This window comes from Pungitius pungitius, chromosome 11 (assembly GCF_949316345.1).
Source record: "Pungitius pungitius chromosome 11, fPunPun2.1, whole genome shotgun sequence".
Classification (NCBI taxonomy): domain Eukaryota; kingdom Metazoa; phylum Chordata; class Actinopteri; order Perciformes; family Gasterosteidae; genus Pungitius; species Pungitius pungitius.
The window spans coordinates 4,529,013-4,551,373 of NC_084910.1; the positions used below are offsets into that span (position 1 = coordinate 4,529,013).

Genomic DNA, 22,361 nt, shown 5'->3' on the forward strand with positions numbered 1-22,361 from the left:
TGTCTCCCACAATCAGCCAGGTCCCGTAATCTGTTGCTGCGTGTCAAAGGTGGACGTGCTCTGTCCCTTCATCAGCAATGCATTCCTCTGCCCGGCGACATCGGAGAAAGGCGCCAGGAGTGAGGCTTTGAATTAGTGTTTAGTCCTCTGCTGGCTCACCTTCCCCCCCCCCCATAGAATGCATTCTACATACATGTATGTGCCTTTTTATTCTGAAAATGAGCCCTAGATTCTTCTGTGCAATGGGATGTTTACGTGCTTTGGGTTAGTGTGTTTTTTTTTTTTTTTTTTATCTGAACATTGTATAAACCCTTTTTTTAAGACATTCTCTGGATGGCGACAGACATGAATTTAAACATTTTTTTTTACCTTATTTGAAGGGTAAAAAAAAAAATGACATGGTTGTTAACACAACACGGCCTGCAGTTTCTAAATGCATGCGAGTTAATGAGGAAACGGTCCTCCATATGCACATGTTTGTCAGGCCACCAAAGTGGTCTACAGTGATTTCAGCTTTGAAAATAAAAAGAGAATCTCTTAAACCCTTCACAGGTCAGAAAGAGGACAGTTTGTTGAAGTCACTTGTTTTGTTCCCGTTTTCTTAGGGAACGAATCCCTATGGAGGCTCTCAGTCTTTGGGTAAATACAACATGTATGCTGTATTGTGGCAGCTGCTTGTTGTTGTTTTTTTTTTCTTTTTCGATTGCTTGAAGCCTGCAGAAACGTTGCGTCTCTTGTGTCTCAGGAACGCATGAAAATGACATCTGAGGTCTCGGCGAAGTCCCTGTGTCCCTCCTGTGACGCCACATGCCGGCTTCCACTAGGATCGCTGTGAGGAGGTACGTCATTTTGGGAGGGGGGACGGGGGGACGGGGGGACGGGGGGGGGGGTGTCCCTGGGGTTTAAACCGCACCGATCCTGTGATGGGGCACTTGTAGAGTCTGTAGGTTGGGGCAGGTGAAGAAAGGAGCCGGGAGGAAGCAAGTCGCTATCCCGTTGGAGGCGAATGGCAACGTCGGCCCGTAGAAAACCTCCTCCTTCCCCTCTGTGCTCAGATCCAGCACCTGGAGAACGGGACATTGGTATCAGTTTGGGTTTGACGCGTATTATTTTATGTTCAGCCACTCGATCGATCAATCCGATCAACAGAATACCTGAATTCTTATCCCAGTGTCTGTGAGGTTTGAATCTAAATGAATGTAAAAAAAAAAGCCCCGTCGCTCACTTGAATGCACGCCAGAGGCTCGTTGGTCCAAATGGAGTATCCTCCAACCACATAGATCCGGTCATCGTGGACGGCCACCCCGGACTCATTCTGACCTGCAGGGGGACAGAGAGCCGACGCAATGCTTCACTCGGCCGGGTTTGGAATGGCAAAGCCTCCTGCACTTCAAACCCGCCGAGCGTTCGTTCAAGGCATGAATTGACGGGAACATGACTACTCTGCAGCTTATGCGCGGCGTAGGTCCAGGCTGATTTAGGTGCTACTCCAACCCACCTCCATCAGCCTGGAGGCTGTGGCTGCAGGATGCCCACGGGTCACGAGCATGCATGTGTTTCCACTGCATCGGTCTCCCGCCGCCCTTCTCACAAGCAGCGGGGATGCATTATGGGATATGAAGCAGAGAGCTTTGTTCGACATGTTTCTGTGTTGCATTAATCAGTGTTTCTAACATGAAATGTTCACTACAAAGAGTGCGATTCCGAGACGAGGTTTGAAAGAAAGTGATCAAAGGTCAGCTCATGTACTTCATCACGGTGTGGTTGAATCAGACTGAATTGACCTGGTGACATAAACAGCAACCCTACATCAATCGTCAAATTATTTGTGTCTTCTCAAGGCCTTTAATGGAATAATCGACCGCGACTATAGTCACTCTACTTTTTACTTTCTGTCAACTTCTGATGTGAACCTCTGGATCTCCAGCTGCTCAATGCTCTACACCCTGTTGCATCCATGATGGAGGTGGCTCCTTGAAGCTGTGGGGAACTTCAGTCACTACGATTATCACTACGAACAGCAGTCACTTGTTCTCGTGCTCACACTGTATAAAAGATATGGCTTTAGAATAGCTCAACTAGAGCAAAAAAAAAAGGTTGGTTCCAAAGTATTCACCCACATTTACATAATGTGACCGTTCACGTAAGGTTGCTATGGAATATGAATCTGTTTCTCTCCCTCTGGGTGGACGGAGCTCTCTTTTCGGCGTAGTGCCGTGTCTCACTTACAGCAGACCGGAGGACTTTCTTCTCCGCTCACTTGAAGCAGCGGATGTCGGCGCGGTATCAATCTCATCATCTGCTTGTCGCCGCGAGAAAGTCAATAAGTATCACTGTTCCCCAGACTGTTTTGAGCATGATGTCCAACTATGTTTTAATCTACCTTACACGTGCAGTCCAGAGGGGTTGATTAAATGGTCACTATCAACTGATTGATCTTCCCCAGTGTGTGTGTGTGTGTGTGTGTGTGTGTGTGTGTGTGCGCCTTCACTTGGCCCACCCGTGAGGAGGCTGAAGGAGCAGCGCGTCCACTGGTCCAGGTCCATGTTGTAGGAGTCGATGTGGCGGACCAGGATGCGGTCGTTGTTGTAGTCCAGGTCGTTGCCGCCCAGCACGTAGAGCTGCCTCCTCACCGCCGCCATGACGTGGTACACCCGCCTCTGCAGCATGGGACTGCGGGCCAGCCACTGGTCCTGAGGAGGAGGAGGAGGAGGAGGAGGAGGAGGAGGAGGAGGTGGTGGACGGGCAGGGGGGGGGGGGCGGGGGACAGCAGATGGAGGGTGAGGAAGGAAAGTGGTGAAGGAAGGGAGGAGGTAAACGATTAGATGCAGGTGAGACGTGGTATGAGGGAGCGAGAGAAACAGAGAGGGTGCAAAGGGAAAAAGGATGAATAGGAAGATTAATATTTAAGCATATCCATGCATGGGTAATTGATGTATGCTCAGCGCTGGATAAATAACGTGACACTGGCGCTCTGGTTCGTACTAATGACTTCCTTCCCTATTTCTAATCATATGTTTCAGCCACTCCATTTTACACCGAGGATCCCTGCTCATTTCACCAAGCTTATTTTGTGTGTGTGTGTGTGTGTGTGTGTGTGTGTGTGTGTGTGTGTGTGTGTGGGGAGCTGACGGGTGGCCATCTGTTGAGGGTAGAGTGGGTGGGGGGGTTGCTGTTGCTCTGGCAGGTGAATGTAGATTCATGGCGAATACAAATGAGACCCTCACTCCCCCCCCCCCACGCTACAACGCACACAAACACACAGGCCCATATGGATGTGCGACTTATATTTGCGTATGCACACAGCGCATACCTCCGCGGTACATACAGCCCTCTTTAACAGCTGGCGCTTGTACATAACACAATCAGACAGCTGTGAGATTTACAGATACAGAAACAGTGTTGGATTGTCACGGTTCATCAAGGCTGCAACCGCACACATAGCATTGTTTTGCTTTACAGTTGGGATAGAAAGGTGGTCAACTTGGAGAAGTAGTATAGGCTTTACAGTCACATTTATACATTGCAGTACTAGCGATACAAATCCCAAATACCGTACGGTCCTGTGGGTTGTATCATAAAATAAGATTTTCTACGATGCCATCGGTTTCCATATGGTGTGAAAATCAATTGGCAGCTCCTTGACACCTGCCCGTTGTGTAATCCATCTCAGTGTTTGCATTTCTTTTTTTGAAAAGGGCCATTATTCTTGCATTGAAGCAAAATTATTGTTTTTAAATAGTATGTTACTTATATAGCCCAAAGAACCGAATTAGCGTGGGAGCCACAGACTTGCATAAAGAAGGAAAAGCAAGTTTTTTTTCTTCACTATAGCAACACTAGTAGTGTTGAGAACATCAGACCAACACGTTTGTGTTGGACCCTGATGACGGTTTGCAAGCTGCTCCAAACGTCTGTGGAGTACACCAAGGAACAGTGAACCTCAAAGGGAGCCAATGATGATACGTCTTTAAGGTGTAGTATCTCAAATGGCCAACAGGGGGCAAATCATCTGTTTGCAAAAAATAATGCTGTTTGGATAGAAGTGACTGTACTTCTTTATTATGTAAACACTGTAAACATAAGTGTATGTTCTCAAGCACTCATTTCAAGTCTTCTTCAAAACAGCATGATGTTCACTTATTAAGGTTTACTTAGTTCGAAGTAACCAGGGCGTGACTACCTTGTGATTGACAGGTCTCTAACAAACCAACCAGTCAGTTTTTATTTCATGAAAATTAACATTTTGGGTCGGTATTGTTGTTGCCCTACTTAGCTCCACCCTCTTGTGTCACCTCTGGTTGCAAAAAGCCAAGATGGCGACGACACTTATGTCCAAACGAAGGCTGACTACATCCCTGTGGGATCAGAGCAGTGAGACTGAACCCAAACAGTAAAGTTTTCACGCCGTAAAACCAAGACAGCGGGCTGGAAAAGGCTGAAAGAGATTCCATAGAACCGAAGGGAACTGCACCTTTTACATTTCTGTGGGTCACTCATAATTTCACACTATTATTTTGTCCATCGTTACCATGGAACCGTTGATTTAAAGGCATCAAACTCAACTGCATGCTCTGGAATACTGTCGTCAGTAATGGAAAATACTACACTCTAGGAGTACTGATACAGATACATAGTGGGAGGTCTCGTCACAGTTACCTGTTCTGGGTCGTACACCATCAGTCGGTTCTGGTACTGAGCTGTGTTTGTCACCCCGCCTGTAACACAAAAGGAGCAACACGTTGGACTCTGTTCAGAGAGCACAGCCTATCCCTAGGTAAAGGTCATGCACGTGCACGAGTGTGTTCTGAGCATCTGGACCCCGTCTCCCTCCCTCCATCCTTCCTGTACCTGACACCCACAGCAGGCTGTCGGCCACACAGCCGGCGTGGCAGGACAGCGAGCGGTCGAAGGGTTGTACAAACATCCATTTGTTCCTCTTGGGGCAGTAGCGCTCCACCGAGGGCAGCACCTGCCTCAGCTCGTTCCTGCCCCCCACTGCGTACAGGTACTGGCCCAGCACGCCCAGCACAAAGTGTTCCCTGCAGGCCTTCATGGGGGCGATGTCGGTCCAGCAGTTTCCCCTGGAGTCGTATCGGCACGCGGTCCTCACGGCGCATGTCCTGCCGGCGCATGTCCTCCCGGTGGCGTGCTCCACCTCCCCGCCCACCACAAACAGGAAGTTGCCCATCACGGCCACGCAGTGGTGGCTGCGCCCGGTGGGCATGGGCGCCAGCTCGCTCCAGTTGGACCCGCCGGCGACGCGCACGTGCTCCTGCGTGGCCGGGTTGAAGTAGCGAAGCTCCTTGACCCTGCTCACCTCCCGCTTCCGCCCGCCGGCTATGTAGAGGGTGAGGGACTGGAAGCGGGGCCTGGTGCGGGCCGACTGGCGGAGGGGCTGGGCGAAGGTGGCGTGGTGGTAGTCCAGGGCCTCCTCCACCAGGGCGGCGGCGGTCGGGCTGGACTGGACCAGGGAGTGGCTGCGGGCGAGGTGGTGCAGCGTGGGGACGTCCATCAGGCCGTAGCGGACGTGTTGGAGCAGGTCGTCGGCGTACTGGTGGCGGCAGTCGTGGTCCAGCCACAGAACGACCAGCTGAATGCCGATGGAGAAGAGAAGAACTGAGTGACTTCACAAAAAGGGCTTGTTTTCAATTCAGTATCCACTCAACAGATATATTTCAACAGTTTGAAGTTATTGTTTCATTGTGGTATTTATCATTTACTCCCTTAAACTGGGATACTTCTTGGTGCTTTGCCTCTTTTTATTACTATGATTATTTGTAAAAACAAGTTAAACGAAATCAATATGATTTCTAAGTGAAGGGATGGTCAGGAGATGACTCCTGTTTCCACCTTCTGCCTGCCAAAAGAAGAAAGAAAACCGGCCTAGGCTGCTAATCATATTTCCCTTTTCTACACTCTTATGCTATTAGGGCAAGACTGAGGCCCGATGGCACTGCAAACATACACAGCTCACACACCAAAGCGCACACAAATACGCACTGATCAGCAGCATTCAATATACACGCCGTAAATATCCACAGGCGCCTCCCTCGGTTAAATGCAGGCCAACTGGGTTGAGTATTTAATTGAACTTGATAGCGATGAAAGGGTTATTTAGTTGCGACGAGGTGTGAGCGTGGGCGAGATGATTGGAGATGGACCCACAGCATCGCGGGGAAAACAAAGTGCTTTTTAATGCACAGATGGAGAAACTGGTCCAGCAGAATGAGAACAAGCTTCGGGGGGGGGGCAGGGGAGCAGATTCCTGCCATCACACCAGAGATAAAAACACAGGATTTGCTATACGACGCAGAAGAAATACTGAGCGTGTGCTGAGCAGCGCTCGCTTTATATCTCCTCAATCACGTTCTAAAGTTGTGAATATTTTCTCGAAAACATGCAAGTCAGGGTTGTCTTTTAATGCTATCTGTGGCACTCTCCTGTCTCCACCTCCCTTTCTCCGGCGCTCACCCCGCCTCTCTCTGCTCTGAAGTGACAGTATATGTGTGTTTCTGAGTGAGAGAGAGAGCGCACCCGTGTGTGTGTGTGTGTGTGTGTGTGTGTGTGTGTGTGTGTGTGTGTGTGCGCGTCCGTGCACTACGGCAGCTGACTGTGAAGGTCACGCTGCATCACGCAACTTCCTCGGGGCACAGAATAAATCAACTCCTTCTCCCTCCTTCCCCTTCGCACAGAGAGAGAAAGAGAGAATGTGTGTGTGTGTGTGTGTGTGTGTGTGTGTGTGTGTGTGTGTGTGTGTGTGTGTGTGTGTGTGTGTGTGTGTGTGTGTGTGTGTGTGTGTGTGTGTGTGTGTGTGTGTGTGTGTGTGTGTGTGAGAGAGAGATAGTGAGGAAGAGAGGTAAGGGGAGGGGTGGGGGGGAAGAAAGACACAGCGAAGGATTGCAAGAAAGGGGAGGGGGGGGAGGGGACAAAGCCAGAGAAAATGTGATTTCCAGAGCGTGAGGGTCTGTAAGAAAACTCTGAGTGACGATGATTGACTGCCAAGCTGTATCGGCGCGGTATTGGCGTGCGCCGTCTCCCCCCCCCCCCACCCCCCCTCCTCCTCTTCACCCCTTTAGGACGACGGCCCCCGCTTGCCGTTCGCTTCCGTCTGATGCCCAAATTAACCTTCTGGGCGAAGTGAAGGAGGCCCAAAGCAGCCTAATCAGAGGCTGATTATGGCGGCGGCGGCTGGCTAAAGGGTCAGGGTAATTGTGCCATCAGAGGCCTGATTGTTTTCAATCAGACGGGCGGCCGAGTGACAGCTGGGGGATTGGGGCCCTGATGGAGCCGCGGTGGGCCTAATCAGAGAAGAGAAGGGGGGAGAGAGAGAGAGAGAGAGAGAGAGAGGGGAGGGGAGGGGGGGTTGATTGGTGCAAATGAACAGTCAAAACAGTAAGTCTGCAAGCCGAACTCCATGCACAACGTGCACGCTCGCAACAAGGGGGCACGGGCCGGCGAGCGCACGGTCCAAAAGGTCCCGTGGCACGTCCTCAGCCGAGCGTGTTCGACGTGCAGCTCATTGGTCCGTGTCCTACACTGCACTACACGAGCGCGCACAATGGTTCGGTGCTATTTGTTAACATTCACAAGTGGAGAGGGTTGCGCGCCGACACTTTAACAACTCGATACTGCATCCTCAAGTCTATAATGGGGCGGGAAAGACACACACACACACACACACACACTCCCAGTACCTTCCATATCTCCTCCTCGCTCAGGGAGGTGAGGCGGTCGCTCTTCAGCACCTCCCTCAGCAGGCGGTAAGGCAGCTGCAGGGCCTCGTCCTGCCGGCTGTGGCTCAGCTCGGACAGATGCTCCACCAGGAAGTCCACCACGGCCTCCTCCAGGGCGGGGAGGTGGAACAGGTCAGCCACGCGGTACAGCTCCAGGTAGTTCACGCTGCTCAGTTCCTGCGGGGCACGTCCACAGACCATGCAAATGAGTGCTTGTTCACCGGAACGGTTGCTGTGTTGTTGTGATTCGGTTCGGAGGCGTGTTTAGAATTCTCGCAATTTTCATGAGAGGCTTCATTCAGTCATTCGTTTTTGCCGTGACTTTGAAAGAATTTGTCGCATTTACAGATATCTTCTTCGCCACCCGCATAAAAGAGCTTCACGGTCATTGCTGATTGTTACATGACTTTGTTACCTGTGGGTCGGGCATAACATAGTATAAATTAGTTTGTTTGTAGAGAGGAAAGGAGGTAAATAAAATACATCAAAGCCCGACTGGTGGAATAAGACTGCCCTCTGCTGGCCGTCCTTCAGCACAGGCAGAAGATTACTGGTGCTCAACCTGTGGTGATATAATACCTACACCTAGAACATTTAGCATTGCACTGCTATTTTACAGAAATAAGTGACTATGGTGCATATTTCATTTAGAAACATCTGAGGATCAGGAAATAAACCAAATCAGAGTTCCTCATTGAATGATGATAATACATCACTTCAAATAAGAGCTGCACACGGCCAGGCTGGTATCAATCACCTATTCAATATTCAATTCACTGAATTCTGCACATCGGTGGAGGAGGAGGAGGATCTGATGCATTTGCTTGTCAATCAACTGGTGCTGCGTGAATTGGAAAATCAATGTTATTGTTCCGGCCTCACCGCCCACTATGCACTCGAACCACATACCAAGTAAAGCAGTCAGCTGATGCATGTTATGCAAACAACGATGTAAGCAGTGGAACCGGGTGAAGCAAAAAAAACAGTAATCTTAAGGAGTTTTGTATCAGTTTATCGTCAGTATCAGTCAGGTCTCCGTGCACCAACAGAGCCGAAACTTTTTGGACCACCAGATGGCCCATTTGAGCTGAGTTGCCGTCGATGGGTACAATAGAGTATAAAAAACATGATCTGGTCTGGTGGCAGGGATTGTAGATGCTCAAGATGAAATGTAATTATTACTGTGTGTAATGAAGTGAAACCACGGCAAAAGGCATTGAGGCTTGAGGGGGGGGACACTGAGCATCAGATACCTTGCTGTGTGACTGGTCTGCAATGAACTCGACTCGTTTTAGGTGCAGCAGCTTTTGGCCGCGTACCCAGAGGAATCCAACAGATCTATCTCGGCTTCTGGGATAAAGAACAGCAGGGGGGCCTCGTTCAGGAGGCACCTTGGCTGACAAGTATCCACCCCGATTAAGTGCCCTGGAGCAGCACACCGTATCTGACCTGTAACCACCTTGCGGGGGAGGATTTACACTCAACTGTTGTTTAGAGAACATATTGGTCATTGAATTTCCACACACACAACTGTTTATTTTTATCCACACAAATTGACTTTTGACACCAAACTGCTGTGATGTTCGCTTGTAGGAATAGTTCAGCAGAGCAGGTGGCCTATGAAGGGTTGTGTCTTCATTAAAAACTGTTTGGAGAGTAATCTCTTGGTTTGCAAACAAGTTTGTAAGTACAAATTTGTTAGTTTATTTGTTAATTTATAATTACTTTCAGATAAAAGTAATATTGCAATCTTAAGGCAGAGGAGATTCCATCATTGTTGTCAATAAAAACGACAACAGCAAACACATTTATTGACTTGTGTGCAAATACTTTTTCTTTTTTTCTTTCTATTTTAAGTGTAAAATATTACAAAATATGTCCACGCTACAGCAGGTTAATGTCAATACACACACATCGTTCTCCTTCAGCTTGATGCTTCCTCCTGACTCCATAACACAACGAAATGTAAAGTTAGTTCATAAAACAATAGAAACCAAAAGGAGCAAAGGAAGTTCTGTTTCTTTGAGTATTTATTCTGTAACGTTACTGACTTAGAAAGAGATATTTCAGGTTCATGACTTGCCCGAGCTCACTTTGATCCATTTCTGTTCATAATATGAAGTATAAACTATATATAAAACCATCACAGCATCAACCTCTAAAGTGTGAAAGTTAACCTTAAGTCATTGAAGTGACTTTCCACTAATAACTACGGGCTGATGTGTGAGTTAACCACCAAGAGCAGTTTATTCTAGCGTCTGATGTGTATTTAAAAACACGACATCGGTTACCAACGTCACGTAACTTAAGTGATTTCATAAACCAAATGGGATGTTACTGTATATATTATAACATTTATATGGGTAGATATTTGATTGAAATATATTACTTAACGTTACATTTAAAAGTGAACTCTTCCCCGATGTCGGATCACCTGTCTCTGTCCTGAATAAACGAAATGCTCGTCGGCCCGCACTGCATGCTGGGATATGCTGGGCCCCAAAGGATAGATCGCATGTGCCCTCCAAATCGGCTCGTGGAGGACTGCGTCCCCCGACCGTGCTCGGAATGGGACAGGCGCAAGTCGCAGCGGAAGTGACGTGTGCGGTCAACGAATGCGACCTTAAGGACGCAGCGTGAGGGTTACACACACCTGAGGCATGTCCGTTTTAGCCAAGGTTAGCCACGCATCAATGACACAATTTAAAATGAATCATATGGACCTGATTCTCTCCGAAGAAACACAGAATTGGGACGGACACTAATATAGTTGATGTTACAATACATGTTATGTTTTGGGTTTTTGTGGAATATCGCATAAATAGAAAAAAAAAAAAAATAGTGGTCTGTTTATTTTCTTGGTATTCGCTGCAGAGTGGAACTCCATGATATTACAGGATTTACATTGACCTGATAAGAGCTATGTGTGAGTGAGTGCTTACCTGGATGAGGTAGTGGGAGCAGAGACTGAGGAGCTCCAGCAGCTGCAGGTGGCTCCCTGCTGACAGGACGTCCTGGATCGCCGCTGGCTCCAACAGGATCTGCCCGGAGACAACAGGGTCACTCACTGCAGTAGGGTTGCGGTTCGTCATCAGGCTCATTGCCTTGAAGCGTTTTGGTTTGATAAAACATAGGAATAAGAATAACTTCATGGAAATATTAATATAGTTGAGAATCTTTGTTTTCCTCTCAACAATGTTTTTCGAGTGGGTCGAGACAACGTCGGTTGGACTTTGGTTCTGAGTGAGAAATCTCAACATGATGGATATCCGTGACATTTGGTACAGATATTCCTGGTCCCCTGAAGATCCGGTATTCAGGGGATAGAAAGTTGATATTTGTTTTTCATGGAAGTATCTTGGGAGTAACAAATCCTTTTCCCTGTTTGGCCTTATGCTGCCAGAGATTTAAGTGACTGATTTCTGAATATTAATTGGAAACTGTTGTATTGTGGATAACACCAAACTCCAGCTTCTTAAATGAGAGCGGTATTTACTTTTCTTTGTCATACATGTAAGTACAATTGGATGTTTGGGTTTTATCATATTTTAAAGACCTACGATCATATTTGTGTCTCAATACTAGTTTGAGCAGTTTGCCTATCTCTGTCTTAGAGTATTGTTGGTTATTTTAAAGTTTAGAACAGGGATGCTCTCATTCGGAGAGGCCCCTAGATTCATTTCTGAAAATTATAAGTGTGTCCTCTACAGCGCCCGATCACTTTTAAATTCTAATACCAGAGTCCACCGCTGGATGGCGCTTCCTATGCAGACGCACACTCTTTTTTAAATCTGATGCGAATTGGATGCACAAAGATGGACATTGATCTCCTTTCTATTGCACCAACAAGCAAAGCCACAAGTTTCTCATTAAAGGAGAACCAGTCATACCACAGCCTTTCACGAAACATGGCTTTGATACATTTTAATCAATGTAAAGACAGAATCTCCAAAAATGTACATAGCAGGGGTTTATTATTATTTTAAAGCATGAAAATGTGGGGATGCAATGTGGAAATATGCTACACATTTAGTGAGGACAGGCCAAGTGATTTGGAAGTTAAGTGTCTGGACATTTTAAGCCACACCCCTTAAAGGTTTATAGGTCCCTATCTTCTAAACAAGAGACATCAACAAGCCTTTCCCTAGAACCTTAGAGACGTTGTCTGTGTGAGGGCCCCAAATGTGTTTTCTTAATAATGTGTGCAGTGGGACCTGTTCAAACCCATCTGGCTAAGCTAAGCACTATCCTCTAATTCTTTTTTTTATTACTCATCATCCCTTTTTCTTTTCTTTCTTTTTCAATCATTGAGAGCTCTGTTTACACGCCAGGATATTTAAAATATGTTAGATGGTGAAGTTGAGACGGAGCGAATGATTGTGACAGACTGGGTCCAGCGAGCATATTCCAGCTCGTATTTCGGCACTGATTCTGCCAAAATGCGTCCCGTTGAGCTGACAGAAAAGCAGCTATAATGATCTGCTGAAAAGCCTGCTTCTGTTTCCTCCATATTACCCAGCCATATGAAACATAAAGCCCGGTAATACGGCCACCTGACAGTGCCAGGGAGCACACTGTGTACTCGATGGAGGCTTAGCTGCCTTTTCATATTCTATTCCCAGCACACAGACCAAACTACATGGAGTCAAATGTTCTCTGAATCATTGGAATAACAGGCCAATCAGACTAAACATGCCCCGGGTTGCCTCTAACGCGGCGGATTCACCTACTCCGAACAAAACGCGCTTTGCTTTTAAAGGGCAGGGACAAACCTTTGATAATCCATTGAGCAGCGCTGCCCCACATAGCTGCAGAGCCGACTTCGCCATTTGTCTCCCTCGCCGATCGCTATGCAGCTTTCCCAGGTGTCATTTTATGGCTCAGGCCTTTTTTGGGGGGATTTTTGAGAACACCAAAAGGCAGCTCCCGATTTGACAGAACAAATCTGTGTTGAAAATGTACAGGTTCATTCCCCGCGTCGGTTTGTCAGCTTACTGTCAACTTGTGAAAGAAAAAAAAAACATTTTGGACCTAATGACTTTTTGCCCACTTCAGCATTCGTGTAAACAGATCGTTGGAAGTTGTTCCCTCCTTTTCATTTCCTGCAAACCCAGGTGGATTGCGCCCTGGAGGAGAAGGAGGAAATGAAAGGAGTCAAAAGTTTAAGATCCGCGCCATTGTAGGCTTCGCATCGCCCCTTCTTTACGAGGGAGAAATGCAGAGATGTACTGTCTGGTCTTGTCTGTGGGTGACAGCACTGCATTTGTCGAAGTGGTTTCGCGATGGCCGCTGTCGTCTTGGCGTGCACTGGAAATGTCGTCCGAGTCACTAACTTGACTTCGGGGGCTGAGAGCATGGCCCGGACCGACCCCCCACGTCGGCCTATGACATGTGGCTGAAGGGTTTTTTAGTAGGTCATTATTCACGGTGTGGGAGATAAGCATATTGCCCTCATCTCATCTGCTATCATCTCCACTGGGCGGACGGAGGCTCCGAGCCAACCAAAGCAGGGCGGCTCGCAGTCCTGCTGTTGACCTACTTAGGCTGCCTAACCGGCTCCCTCTTTGCTCATTTCCACTATGGAAATAAAATTAGGAGTAATTACAAAGTTTCCGGCCTCTCGAGCCTGCTGCCTAAGCCGCTAGGCGGCATTTTTGGACTGAGCGTCGCCGGAAACTGAAGTTAAGAAAAAAGGATATTAGAAAAGATCGCAAATGATGCTTTGTTGAAGTGACCACGTTGCTGCTTTAGAATGGATGCTGCCCCTCTTTACTTCTGCCTCCTTGAATCGATCCGTGTTTCTTGTTCGGATCCCTGAATGACATTCAGCTGCAAACAGCTGGATAAAAATGTTTCCAAAGGCACGTTGCTGTGGAAGTCCAATGCTGCAAAGATCAAAGTGCTAATCTGCATATGTCCTGTTTTGATTTATTTTTGGTGACATATTTGTAATTGATGAAACTAACTACTGTAACTAATGATAATTATACTAAATCATTCAACTCATACTAGTTGGATATTTACATTTCGTCTTTAAATGCTTTTTAGAGGGAAATACAACACTGATAATAAACTCCAGTAGCTTGAAGATTCACTTAATTCGACTCAAAGCACTTTTAATGCCTCCACATTGCTCTTAACATTACGATAGATTCTGTGCCCAGGTTTTACAGCACTACTATATATCTTGTAACTGCAAGTACTTGTTTTTATTAGTGCTCTGAATCCGAGCATTTTTACATGCAAACCATTGTGTTTTTAAAGTAGGATGCATTGCCAGTGAAAGGGGCTCGTGTGACGGGTTCTAGTGCTCACCTGCCCAGTGTAGGCGAAGTCCAAAGCGTGCTTCAGTCCAACGCCGGTCACCCCTTGCAGAGTCACCTCGTCTGCCTCACTCTCCACCATGCACAAGCTGAACATAGCCTGAAGACACAAAAACTTGGCTTTTAGCTGAGGGAAAACCAACACAGAGTCATTGGATCTGCCATTTTAGTGTCTTTGGTTTGAAAAGAAAAAACTAAATATGGGCCGCGGAACAGCAAAGACCAACGATCCCATCAATGATCAAATTCAACCCAGCTTGGATGACTCTGTAGGCTGATGGTATTACATATGTAACTTGATACAGCATCAACAGACTGAGAAATTGCATTTGCATGTGCACATGCTGATGAAAACAGCATCGCAGTCCATCTAAACCTGCCAGACATCCTCGGGGCCTTTCTGTATTGATTGGCCTGCCTGGGCCCCGGAGGTGGGCCGAAATAATTAGCACAATCAGTACTTTCTGTTACACAGGCCCTCTGTCTTTCACCGCCTTGTGTCACATGCGCTGGAACGCGCCTGCAGGCGTGCGCACGTGCACGGCACGCGGCCAAAATCAAGCAGTCTGTGTGTTTCACCGTCTGTGGCACCACGAGGGGACGAAGGAGCCACGGATCGTCAGCACGCGCACTCGGAGTGACCGGAGGCTGAGGGGTCAAGTGCGGCTACGGCGAAGATCTGCTCTGACTGTCTCCTCTCAAGGTTAAGAAGCCTTTAGGGTTTATATTATTGTGGGGGAATGAATTGCTTATGAAAAGCAAATCCATCTGATTCAGACAATTCTCTCCACAGTAGTTTAGGATAGTGATCTGCCTAACTTGTAATTTCCTGTATGTTTTTAATCACAGCGCCAGTCACTCTGCACTATCTCCACCCAAAAACCTGTGTGTAACAGCGCAAAGAGCCTCGGGCCGAACAGCTAGCAAAGCGGCTCATTCCGTCACGAGAAAACCGAACTCATCGGGTGGTTCCCTGATAGCACAGCACCCGTGAACTTTAAAGAGGCGCCAACCCCCGACCCTTCCTCTAACGCAGGGGCCCTTGTGTGTTGTGAGAGGTGCTGTGGGAGACAGGGTGGACTGGAGGGCACGGCTGAGCTTTAACCGAGGCCTGCGCATCTCTCCTCACAGCTCGGCCTCGTCGATTCACCGCTGCGCTAATTAAAAATCCAATGGTTGGCCGAGCACAGGAGGGCCTGGGGCTAAACCTGCAGTGTGTGTGTGTGTGTGCGTGTTTGTGTGAAAGTGGCTAAGTTGTGTCCAATGTGTGCATGAGAGTTAAGCAGGCAGAAAGTAAAACATGTAAATAGACGGTTGCTCCTGTGTTGTGTGTGAGAGGGAGCTCCCTGAGAGCTCTACAGTGGGGGTGCAGCCTGTTTTTGAAGACATGGGAAGATATAAATGGTTTCTGACTGAAGCTGCTCCTGGTATTTTGTGCTAATATTCTTTATTCTAAGACACAGCCCCCCCATCATAACACAAACAAAAGCAAAGCTTTCAAGGGCTCAAGTTGTGTTACAGCCTCAACCCTCAATTTAGGGATGTTATTGATGCCATTGTACCCACTAAAGTGAAGGCTTGGAGAAAGGCCACGCTAGTCAGAGTAGAGAAAAAAGAATGTCGAAGCTTAGCGCAAGGTGGCAAAAAATACATCTGCAGGTGACTGTGACGTCGATGAAGAGAAAAGCGTATCATTCAATCATCATCACAACGCACAAACCCTCCAGTGTCCGTACAGATCCACGTGGGAATGCAATAAACGCCTCCTTCTTTACCGACAAAAGTGCCTCCTCCCCAAGCACAGGATGTGATATGTGCTGTCCCCATCTCGAAAAAAATACCAATAATATAATTTCATTGAATCAACCATTGAAGTCTGGAGGACATTATTCAACATCTGAAGTCCTATTCCTGCTGCTTAAATATTACACCAACACACCTTTTCAAGAATATTTCGAACTGCATGACCACTGATCTTTTACAAAATGTGAACACATCCCTTCTCTCAGGTGTCTCCACAAAATGTTTATGTTTGGCTTCAAACATCAACAAGGAAAAATTAAGGTAAATCAACTGGTAACAGTTCCACTGGTAACGATTCTTCATTTACATCACTCCTAGTGTTGTTCTCCCAAACCAATGTTTCTTAAATAATACAAAGAAAACCAGTTTGAATGACCATTTTTTTGTTGTTTTTTTATGCCCTGTAAATGTCTGAAAGGAAAAAAGCACAAATGAAAGTTTTCTATGGACCACTGAATGTACGGCTGAACGTCTTTCCATTCACGGGCAGATTACCTTGGGATCAATTCGAAGTGGGGCATTATCAAATCAAGCGACATTGGAGAGGACTGATGGTGGAGTACTGTTTAGTCCATCTTGATACAGCCCTGTCCTCGTGAAGAGATTAGAGCAATTACAGAGTTCGGCATAGGACAGGTTGGGCATACAGCGTTCCAGACAATAATAGCTTTTGAGATGAGTTCTTACCTGCCTGTAGGGCTCCTTTTTTGCAAAACATTGTCTGTATGAGCAAAAAAGAGAGATTCAGTGTGTGTGTGTGTGTGCGTGTGTGTGTGTGTGTGCTTCTCCCTGAGGCTGCTGCGTGGCGCTGCTGTGACTGATCTTAGCCGAGAATCTCCCCCCCGAGCCGTTCAGACCTCTTAGTGACTTGATGGCATTGGAAGAGGCAGGTGACACGTTCAGGACAAGACTCTGGTAAACAACTCACGCTTGGTCAGGTATTTCATTACAATCCCTCAACGTACTAGATAATGTGCTATCATCCCTGCTGGGTGTGTGTGTGTGTGTGTGTGTGTGTGTGTGTGTGTGTGTGTGTGACCGAAGGAGGCACACACAGAGAGAGAGAAAACACAGTCAATATTCACAAAGCCAGCCACTTTCATCTGCCCAGAAAATGAGCGAAATGAAACCCCGGCAGTGGAGTCAAATGACAAACTGATGATAATGTTGTGAGGCCCCCACAGAGGAATGGGGGGGGGGGGGGGCAGAGTGACTTTCCCTGCTTACTGTAGCAGGCTGATCTAATAATCCTTGTGTGTGGCTCGGACATTAAGGTGCGGCAGTTAAAGGAACAAATTACAATAAAAGGCAGAGCAATAGCGGACAGGATCAAGATAAAGGAAGGAGAGGAGTGTGACTCGCCCACCTTCAACTCTCTGCAGAGACAAGTAAAAATAACCTACACACACACACACAGACATACAGGAGGAGGAATAATCCCCGGACAACTTGGACATGTTTAATCTGTCGCTCATATTCAAGAGGGATTATTTCTACTTGCTGATCTGCTCGGTGTCCCTAAATCAAATCTCATCGGTGCACTTTTCCCCCGTGGGCGCCATCTCGGCAAATCTCCTGTCTGGCTGTCTGGCAGCGTGAGTCCATCCCAAAGCCCCCTCTCTTAACTCCCATGGTCAGACTGGAGCCAAACACTGGGGAAGCATCCAGGTGCAGGATGGGGAACGGTGATCTGCTGTGGCACTTTTAATCTCGGGCCGAAAAAAGATTTACCATCCACGCATGCGAAAATCAAGATGTTTTTTCTTGTTGGTAGCGTGGAACCCTGTTGGCAATGTCACCTCTATCACACCAGTATATTTAAATCAGTCAATGAAAGCACATGAAAGACTAAAGCAAGGGGTTTAATTCTAAAGACGGATCATCCAACAGACAAACCCTCATTCATCAAACAGATGCATTTTCAGAGTGGACCATGTGGTGCACGACTCACCCTGAAGTAATCACTGCATGCTGCCAGGACGGCTTTGTGGGCGTGGAACTTCTGCTCGCCGGCGACCAGGGTGACGTCACACAGCAAGCCGTCCTTCCTCTGCTGGTTCAGGGCAGCGAGGACCGAGTCCTGGTGGGACTTTGACTGGCAGAGCCTCTGTCCTGTCAGCATCTCCCTGCTGCTACACACACACACACACACACACACACACACACACACACACACACACACACACACACACACACACATATAACATTTGTTTGCGCTTGCTTGACTCGTTGATGAGATAAAGCTCTGGTTCTATTAATAACAGTGATAATAATACTATTAGCAATAATATCTTACAAATTAATAGCACTACTCCTGCTATATCACTCCAGCAATTATAGTAATCGGGGCAAAGTTTCCAATATCTCAACAACCATTGGATTAATTAATGATGATTAATGTTAGCATGCTAACAATTAATGGCAGCATTAGCATTGCCATGTTGAGCGTGTTGCCACTCTGGTATTAGCATTTAGCTGCTAATGTTGTGGTCACAGGTATTGGTTTGTACCCTAGCTCTCTAGAGCCAGTCTGGTTGGGATTTCAGATCATTTTTTTCTCTCATATTTTTATGGCAGAGCAGTTTCTTCTGAAACAAAATACTGATTCTAATTTCGTGTTGACGTTAATGTTTTCATTGCACTAGTACCCTGTGTAAGTTGTACGTGGTGCTAGCCTCACATGGGTATAACAGTAAGGGAAGTTATTATTTTATTTATATCCACAAGGTGCGTAACTATGCAAATGTATTGTAATTTTTCATGTTTGAAATTCTACTAAGAATGCAATGAAATTAAGGACCTTTCCAATACGACCCGTCGCTTGAACACTTTCTGCCTTTTGTCGTGTGTCTCATAGTTCTCAAGTGAGATTATTTAGCCACAGAACCGACTGACTGTGTGGGACCTCTAGAGCAGCTAATGTAACCGGTTTTATGACACATCTTCCCGGCTTACACCGGTTTACATCCATCCACCAGCATGACGCCATGTCCACCAGAGTGTCTGTGTGTGCCCTTACAGTTTCAGCCGGCACTCTAAATGCTGCTGTCTGCAAAGCGGGCCTGCTCTGTCACCTTAATGGTGATGGCGGGTAAAACAGAGGAATTAATGGCTGACGTGGGTGGGTGCATGTGAGCGCTACTGGCCAGAGGTAGGATGAGTGATGAGTCAGGCTGGTTGGACAGCGCAGGGAAGGGAAGGGCCCAGAGAGAAAAGGACACAACTGCTGTGTTGGGTAAGAAGGGAGGGAAATTACAGTGAGTTAGCAACTCAGAGAAGCCGATGGGGATGTGAGGAGTGGTGGAAGCCCTGAAAACAATGATATAAACATGAACATATTGTTTTAACAGCATTCATCAGTTTGAAGCTATAGTCTGTGATGTAGCAAGCTGATTTAGAAAAAATAGCACGGGTAAAAGGTCAACATTTTGTGCACCATTTGCTGTTTTCCCGTAATATAACAAAGTTATTTGTATCAAACCTCCAACAACAACATAAGACTTAAACGTAAAATCTCAACCCTCATTTATACAGCCATGGTATTTGACCTCTGCATTTACCTCATTTTAAGTGTGTGTGGCAGAAGTGGGCTGGTGTTTCGCTCCCCTGTGCAAAAAGGGAAGCAGCTTTGGCTTCAGCGTCTCGCTCAAGGACACTTCCACATGCAGACAGAAGGGATCAAACTTCCAACCTTGTGATTACAGGACAGCCCCCTGATCCTAAGCCGCCCCGCGCATAATACAACTGTCTCCCTAGGCTTAATACTACTAAGAAGATAACCACTTTCAAGCCGCAGTGTGATGGCAGCATGGTCTTTGTCCCGCTGACTCTGGAGAGATTCGTGGTAGCTGCTGAAAACCACCAACGCGTTGACATTCGGAAAATCTTGATCTGTGCACACATAAATAAGCCGTACCATCGCAGTCGGAAACGTGTTTCATGGGCACTGCAGCTTATTTGGAGTCAATCCCACATGCACAATCCTGCAGCATACCCATAGCTGAAAATAATCCTCAGTAAATACAGAATTATGGCCAATTAAAGCAGCTATCCTGCTGATTTAAGTTGAAATACTTCCTTTTTTTTGTTAAAGGGTAATATCCATAACCAGCTTTTTTAGTTTATTTGAACTGTGAGGTCTCTAGAAAGTACCTCCATTGCATCATTTCAAAAGTTATGATAAAGACAGGGAGCCACACACACCGAACAGAACACATGGATCTCACATAGATCTTCCTCAGGTCACAGCCTAAACAACAGGAAGACACGAGCATGCAACTCTTTCTCTACATTCGCTGACATTTGTCAATGCACGCGCACTGGCCGACTTACATTTCTGCATTTAAGCCTTGTGCAGTATATGGATGAAGCCCTTACCTGAGGCTGGGTTCAGAAGGCATGCTGCCAGACAACAGAAGACGAGACGGCGGTGGAGGTGTAGGAGAGGCGCTATGTGGCTCCTGGGGACTGCAGTCTCCTCTCTGGGAACATACATCAGCCTGACAGAACGGAACAGCACGTCAGCTTTACTCATCCATCCACGCGACCGGGCCGCGCTGTGACAGCCTCCTGTGCGACGTGTGAAAGGGGGTGCAGCCGCCCGGGCAAGCCTGATGCTGACTTAGTCCCTTCTCTCCCCGGTCCCGGCCTTGACTTTGTCAATTGTCAAAGCTGTTCTTCTGAGGCCTTTTCTGTGTGCAGCGTCGCCGCCGTGATAGCCACAGGCAGCATATCGACTCTGATAGAAGGGGGATAACACACGCTCGGCAAGTCTCCAAACAAGCTCGCGGTCCAAATCACACCAAGTCCTTCTGGGATAGCTACAACCTTGACATAATGTGAGACACACCTGCATCTGGTACTCCCTGAGTCTCCTGCGAGGTAATACCCAGGAGCACAAGAGGGAACCAGAGGTCGACACGCATGGACTGACATCACGCTGCTCTGGCTACTCTGATTTATAATGCTTCTCACTCGCCCTCGAATGTGGCGGTTTCATGTGAAGCAGCCTGTATGTGTGTGTATGCATTTATGTATGTGGTTCACCTTAAGTGTGCACAGGCAGGGCCGAGTGTAACACTGGCTACTCTTGAGATCTAGTGTGCGAGATCTAGTTATCGATCTGTTCACGAGTGACCTTCAGACGAATGGCCGCGGGCAACTGCTCTCGACTGATGAGGGGGAGAAGGTCCTGAGTCCAAAGACCCAAAACACACATTGCGCGTTTCTGCTTCTATATGGTTTTGTGTGGTTCTGACTGAGAAACAAAGCAAATACGCTCGCTATCAAATCTAACACATACACCACGGGAGCAAATCAGGACTGACATGCTATCTTACTCATTTTGTCATTGGAGATCTCCGTCTCTATCTTTGTGTCCACAAATGTTCCCATAGGAAGCGTATAAATTGCAAATGCCATTATATTCAGCAACACGTTCCACACCATGGGATTCTTTGGCATATCTGTATAATACTGACCTCAGAAAAATCTATAAATGAAGATATCTCTAGAATCTGAAAAAACACAACAAGTGGACCATTGTTCCCTTCTGAAATCTTCAGACTAGAAATAAACACAGTGCTAAATGTCTTTTCACGCATAAGGGCATCTCTCCCCAGCGCAAAACAAACTGGACCTGGGAGGGAGGGGGGGGGGGGGGCTTTTGGGGAAGGTTTGGGTTGCCAAAGAAGCAGACACGCCACTAATGCATTAGCCTAACTATCACTTTCCAAAAGCTCCCCCAGCTGTCAAAAGGTCTCCTAGCAACAAGCCAGCGCCTCGCTGCACAAACTGTGGGGTCGGCGAACAACCGCCTCCGTGCACGAGCAGAATAATCCTGTTGCATCCATCACATGGCGCACGCAGACAATCCACACTAAAACGCACACAGAGCACCGTGCGGATTGGCAGGAATCTGCTGTATTCGACTCTCCCTCTCTCCCTCTCTCTGGTCTTAATGTGCCACAAGCTTACGCACCTCATACGAATGCGTTATGATCCAGTCCCGTCCCCCTCCGTAACAAATGTCATCTGATGTCCGAGGTCGGCGTTGGTCTCTTTTCGCATCCAGGGCGAGGGGCGAGAAGGGCGCACCGGCGAGCAGATGCGCTCGGTTGTCGCGGACACTTTATTGGCTACACTGTAGCTTCTAAATTGTTACATTATAACCCCGCCTCTACGCGGCAGTCACATGAATGTGCACACGGAGGGGGATGCAGCGCCCCCAGGTGGAAAATTGGGACACAGCGAGCTGTGTGAATGCCGGTACGCTGACGATGCGCGCCTGCAGGGGACCCCGGGGGTCCTCGTAGGATCTCCCGCAGTAAATGAGGAAGAGTCGCATTGAGGTGACTGTAATTGAGGGCTGCTCCACTCATGTTTTATAAGAAAAAAGCTCCTTGTAGTGATCTGTATATTTTCAACAATAGCCTTTATCAATTCATAGCCCGTATCACATTGTGGGGCTATATTTCTTCATGAATACCTTATATCATGC

At 47.3% G+C, this 22,361-nt stretch overlaps 1 protein-coding gene across 2 annotated transcripts; it reads right to left on the reverse strand.

The window, feature by feature from the left end:
* Window positions 1-880: 880 nt before the first annotated feature.
* On the reverse strand, window positions 881-22,032 carry klhl32 (kelch-like family member 32). Of its 2 annotated transcripts, none has more exons than XM_037454545.2 (11): window positions 21,843-22,032; window positions 20,240-20,361; window positions 17,814-17,991; window positions 14,052-14,159; window positions 10,679-10,777; window positions 7,698-7,913; window positions 4,852-5,593; window positions 4,660-4,718; window positions 2,501-2,693; window positions 1,226-1,320; window positions 881-1,064 (listed from the first exon to the last, which is right to left on the reverse strand). In XM_037454545.2, the coding sequence occupies exons 2-11, from the start codon at window positions 20,260-20,262 to the stop codon at window positions 903-905; spliced, it is 1,875 nt and encodes a 624-aa protein (XP_037310442.1). In that variant the 5' UTR covers window positions 20,263-20,361; window positions 21,843-22,032; the 3' UTR covers window positions 881-902. The 2 variants fall into 2 exon arrangements, with proteins under 2 accessions (XP_037310442.1, XP_037310441.1); XM_037454544.2 differs by having other exon boundaries at window positions 17,814-17,994.
* Window positions 22,033-22,361: the final 329 nt, after the last annotated feature.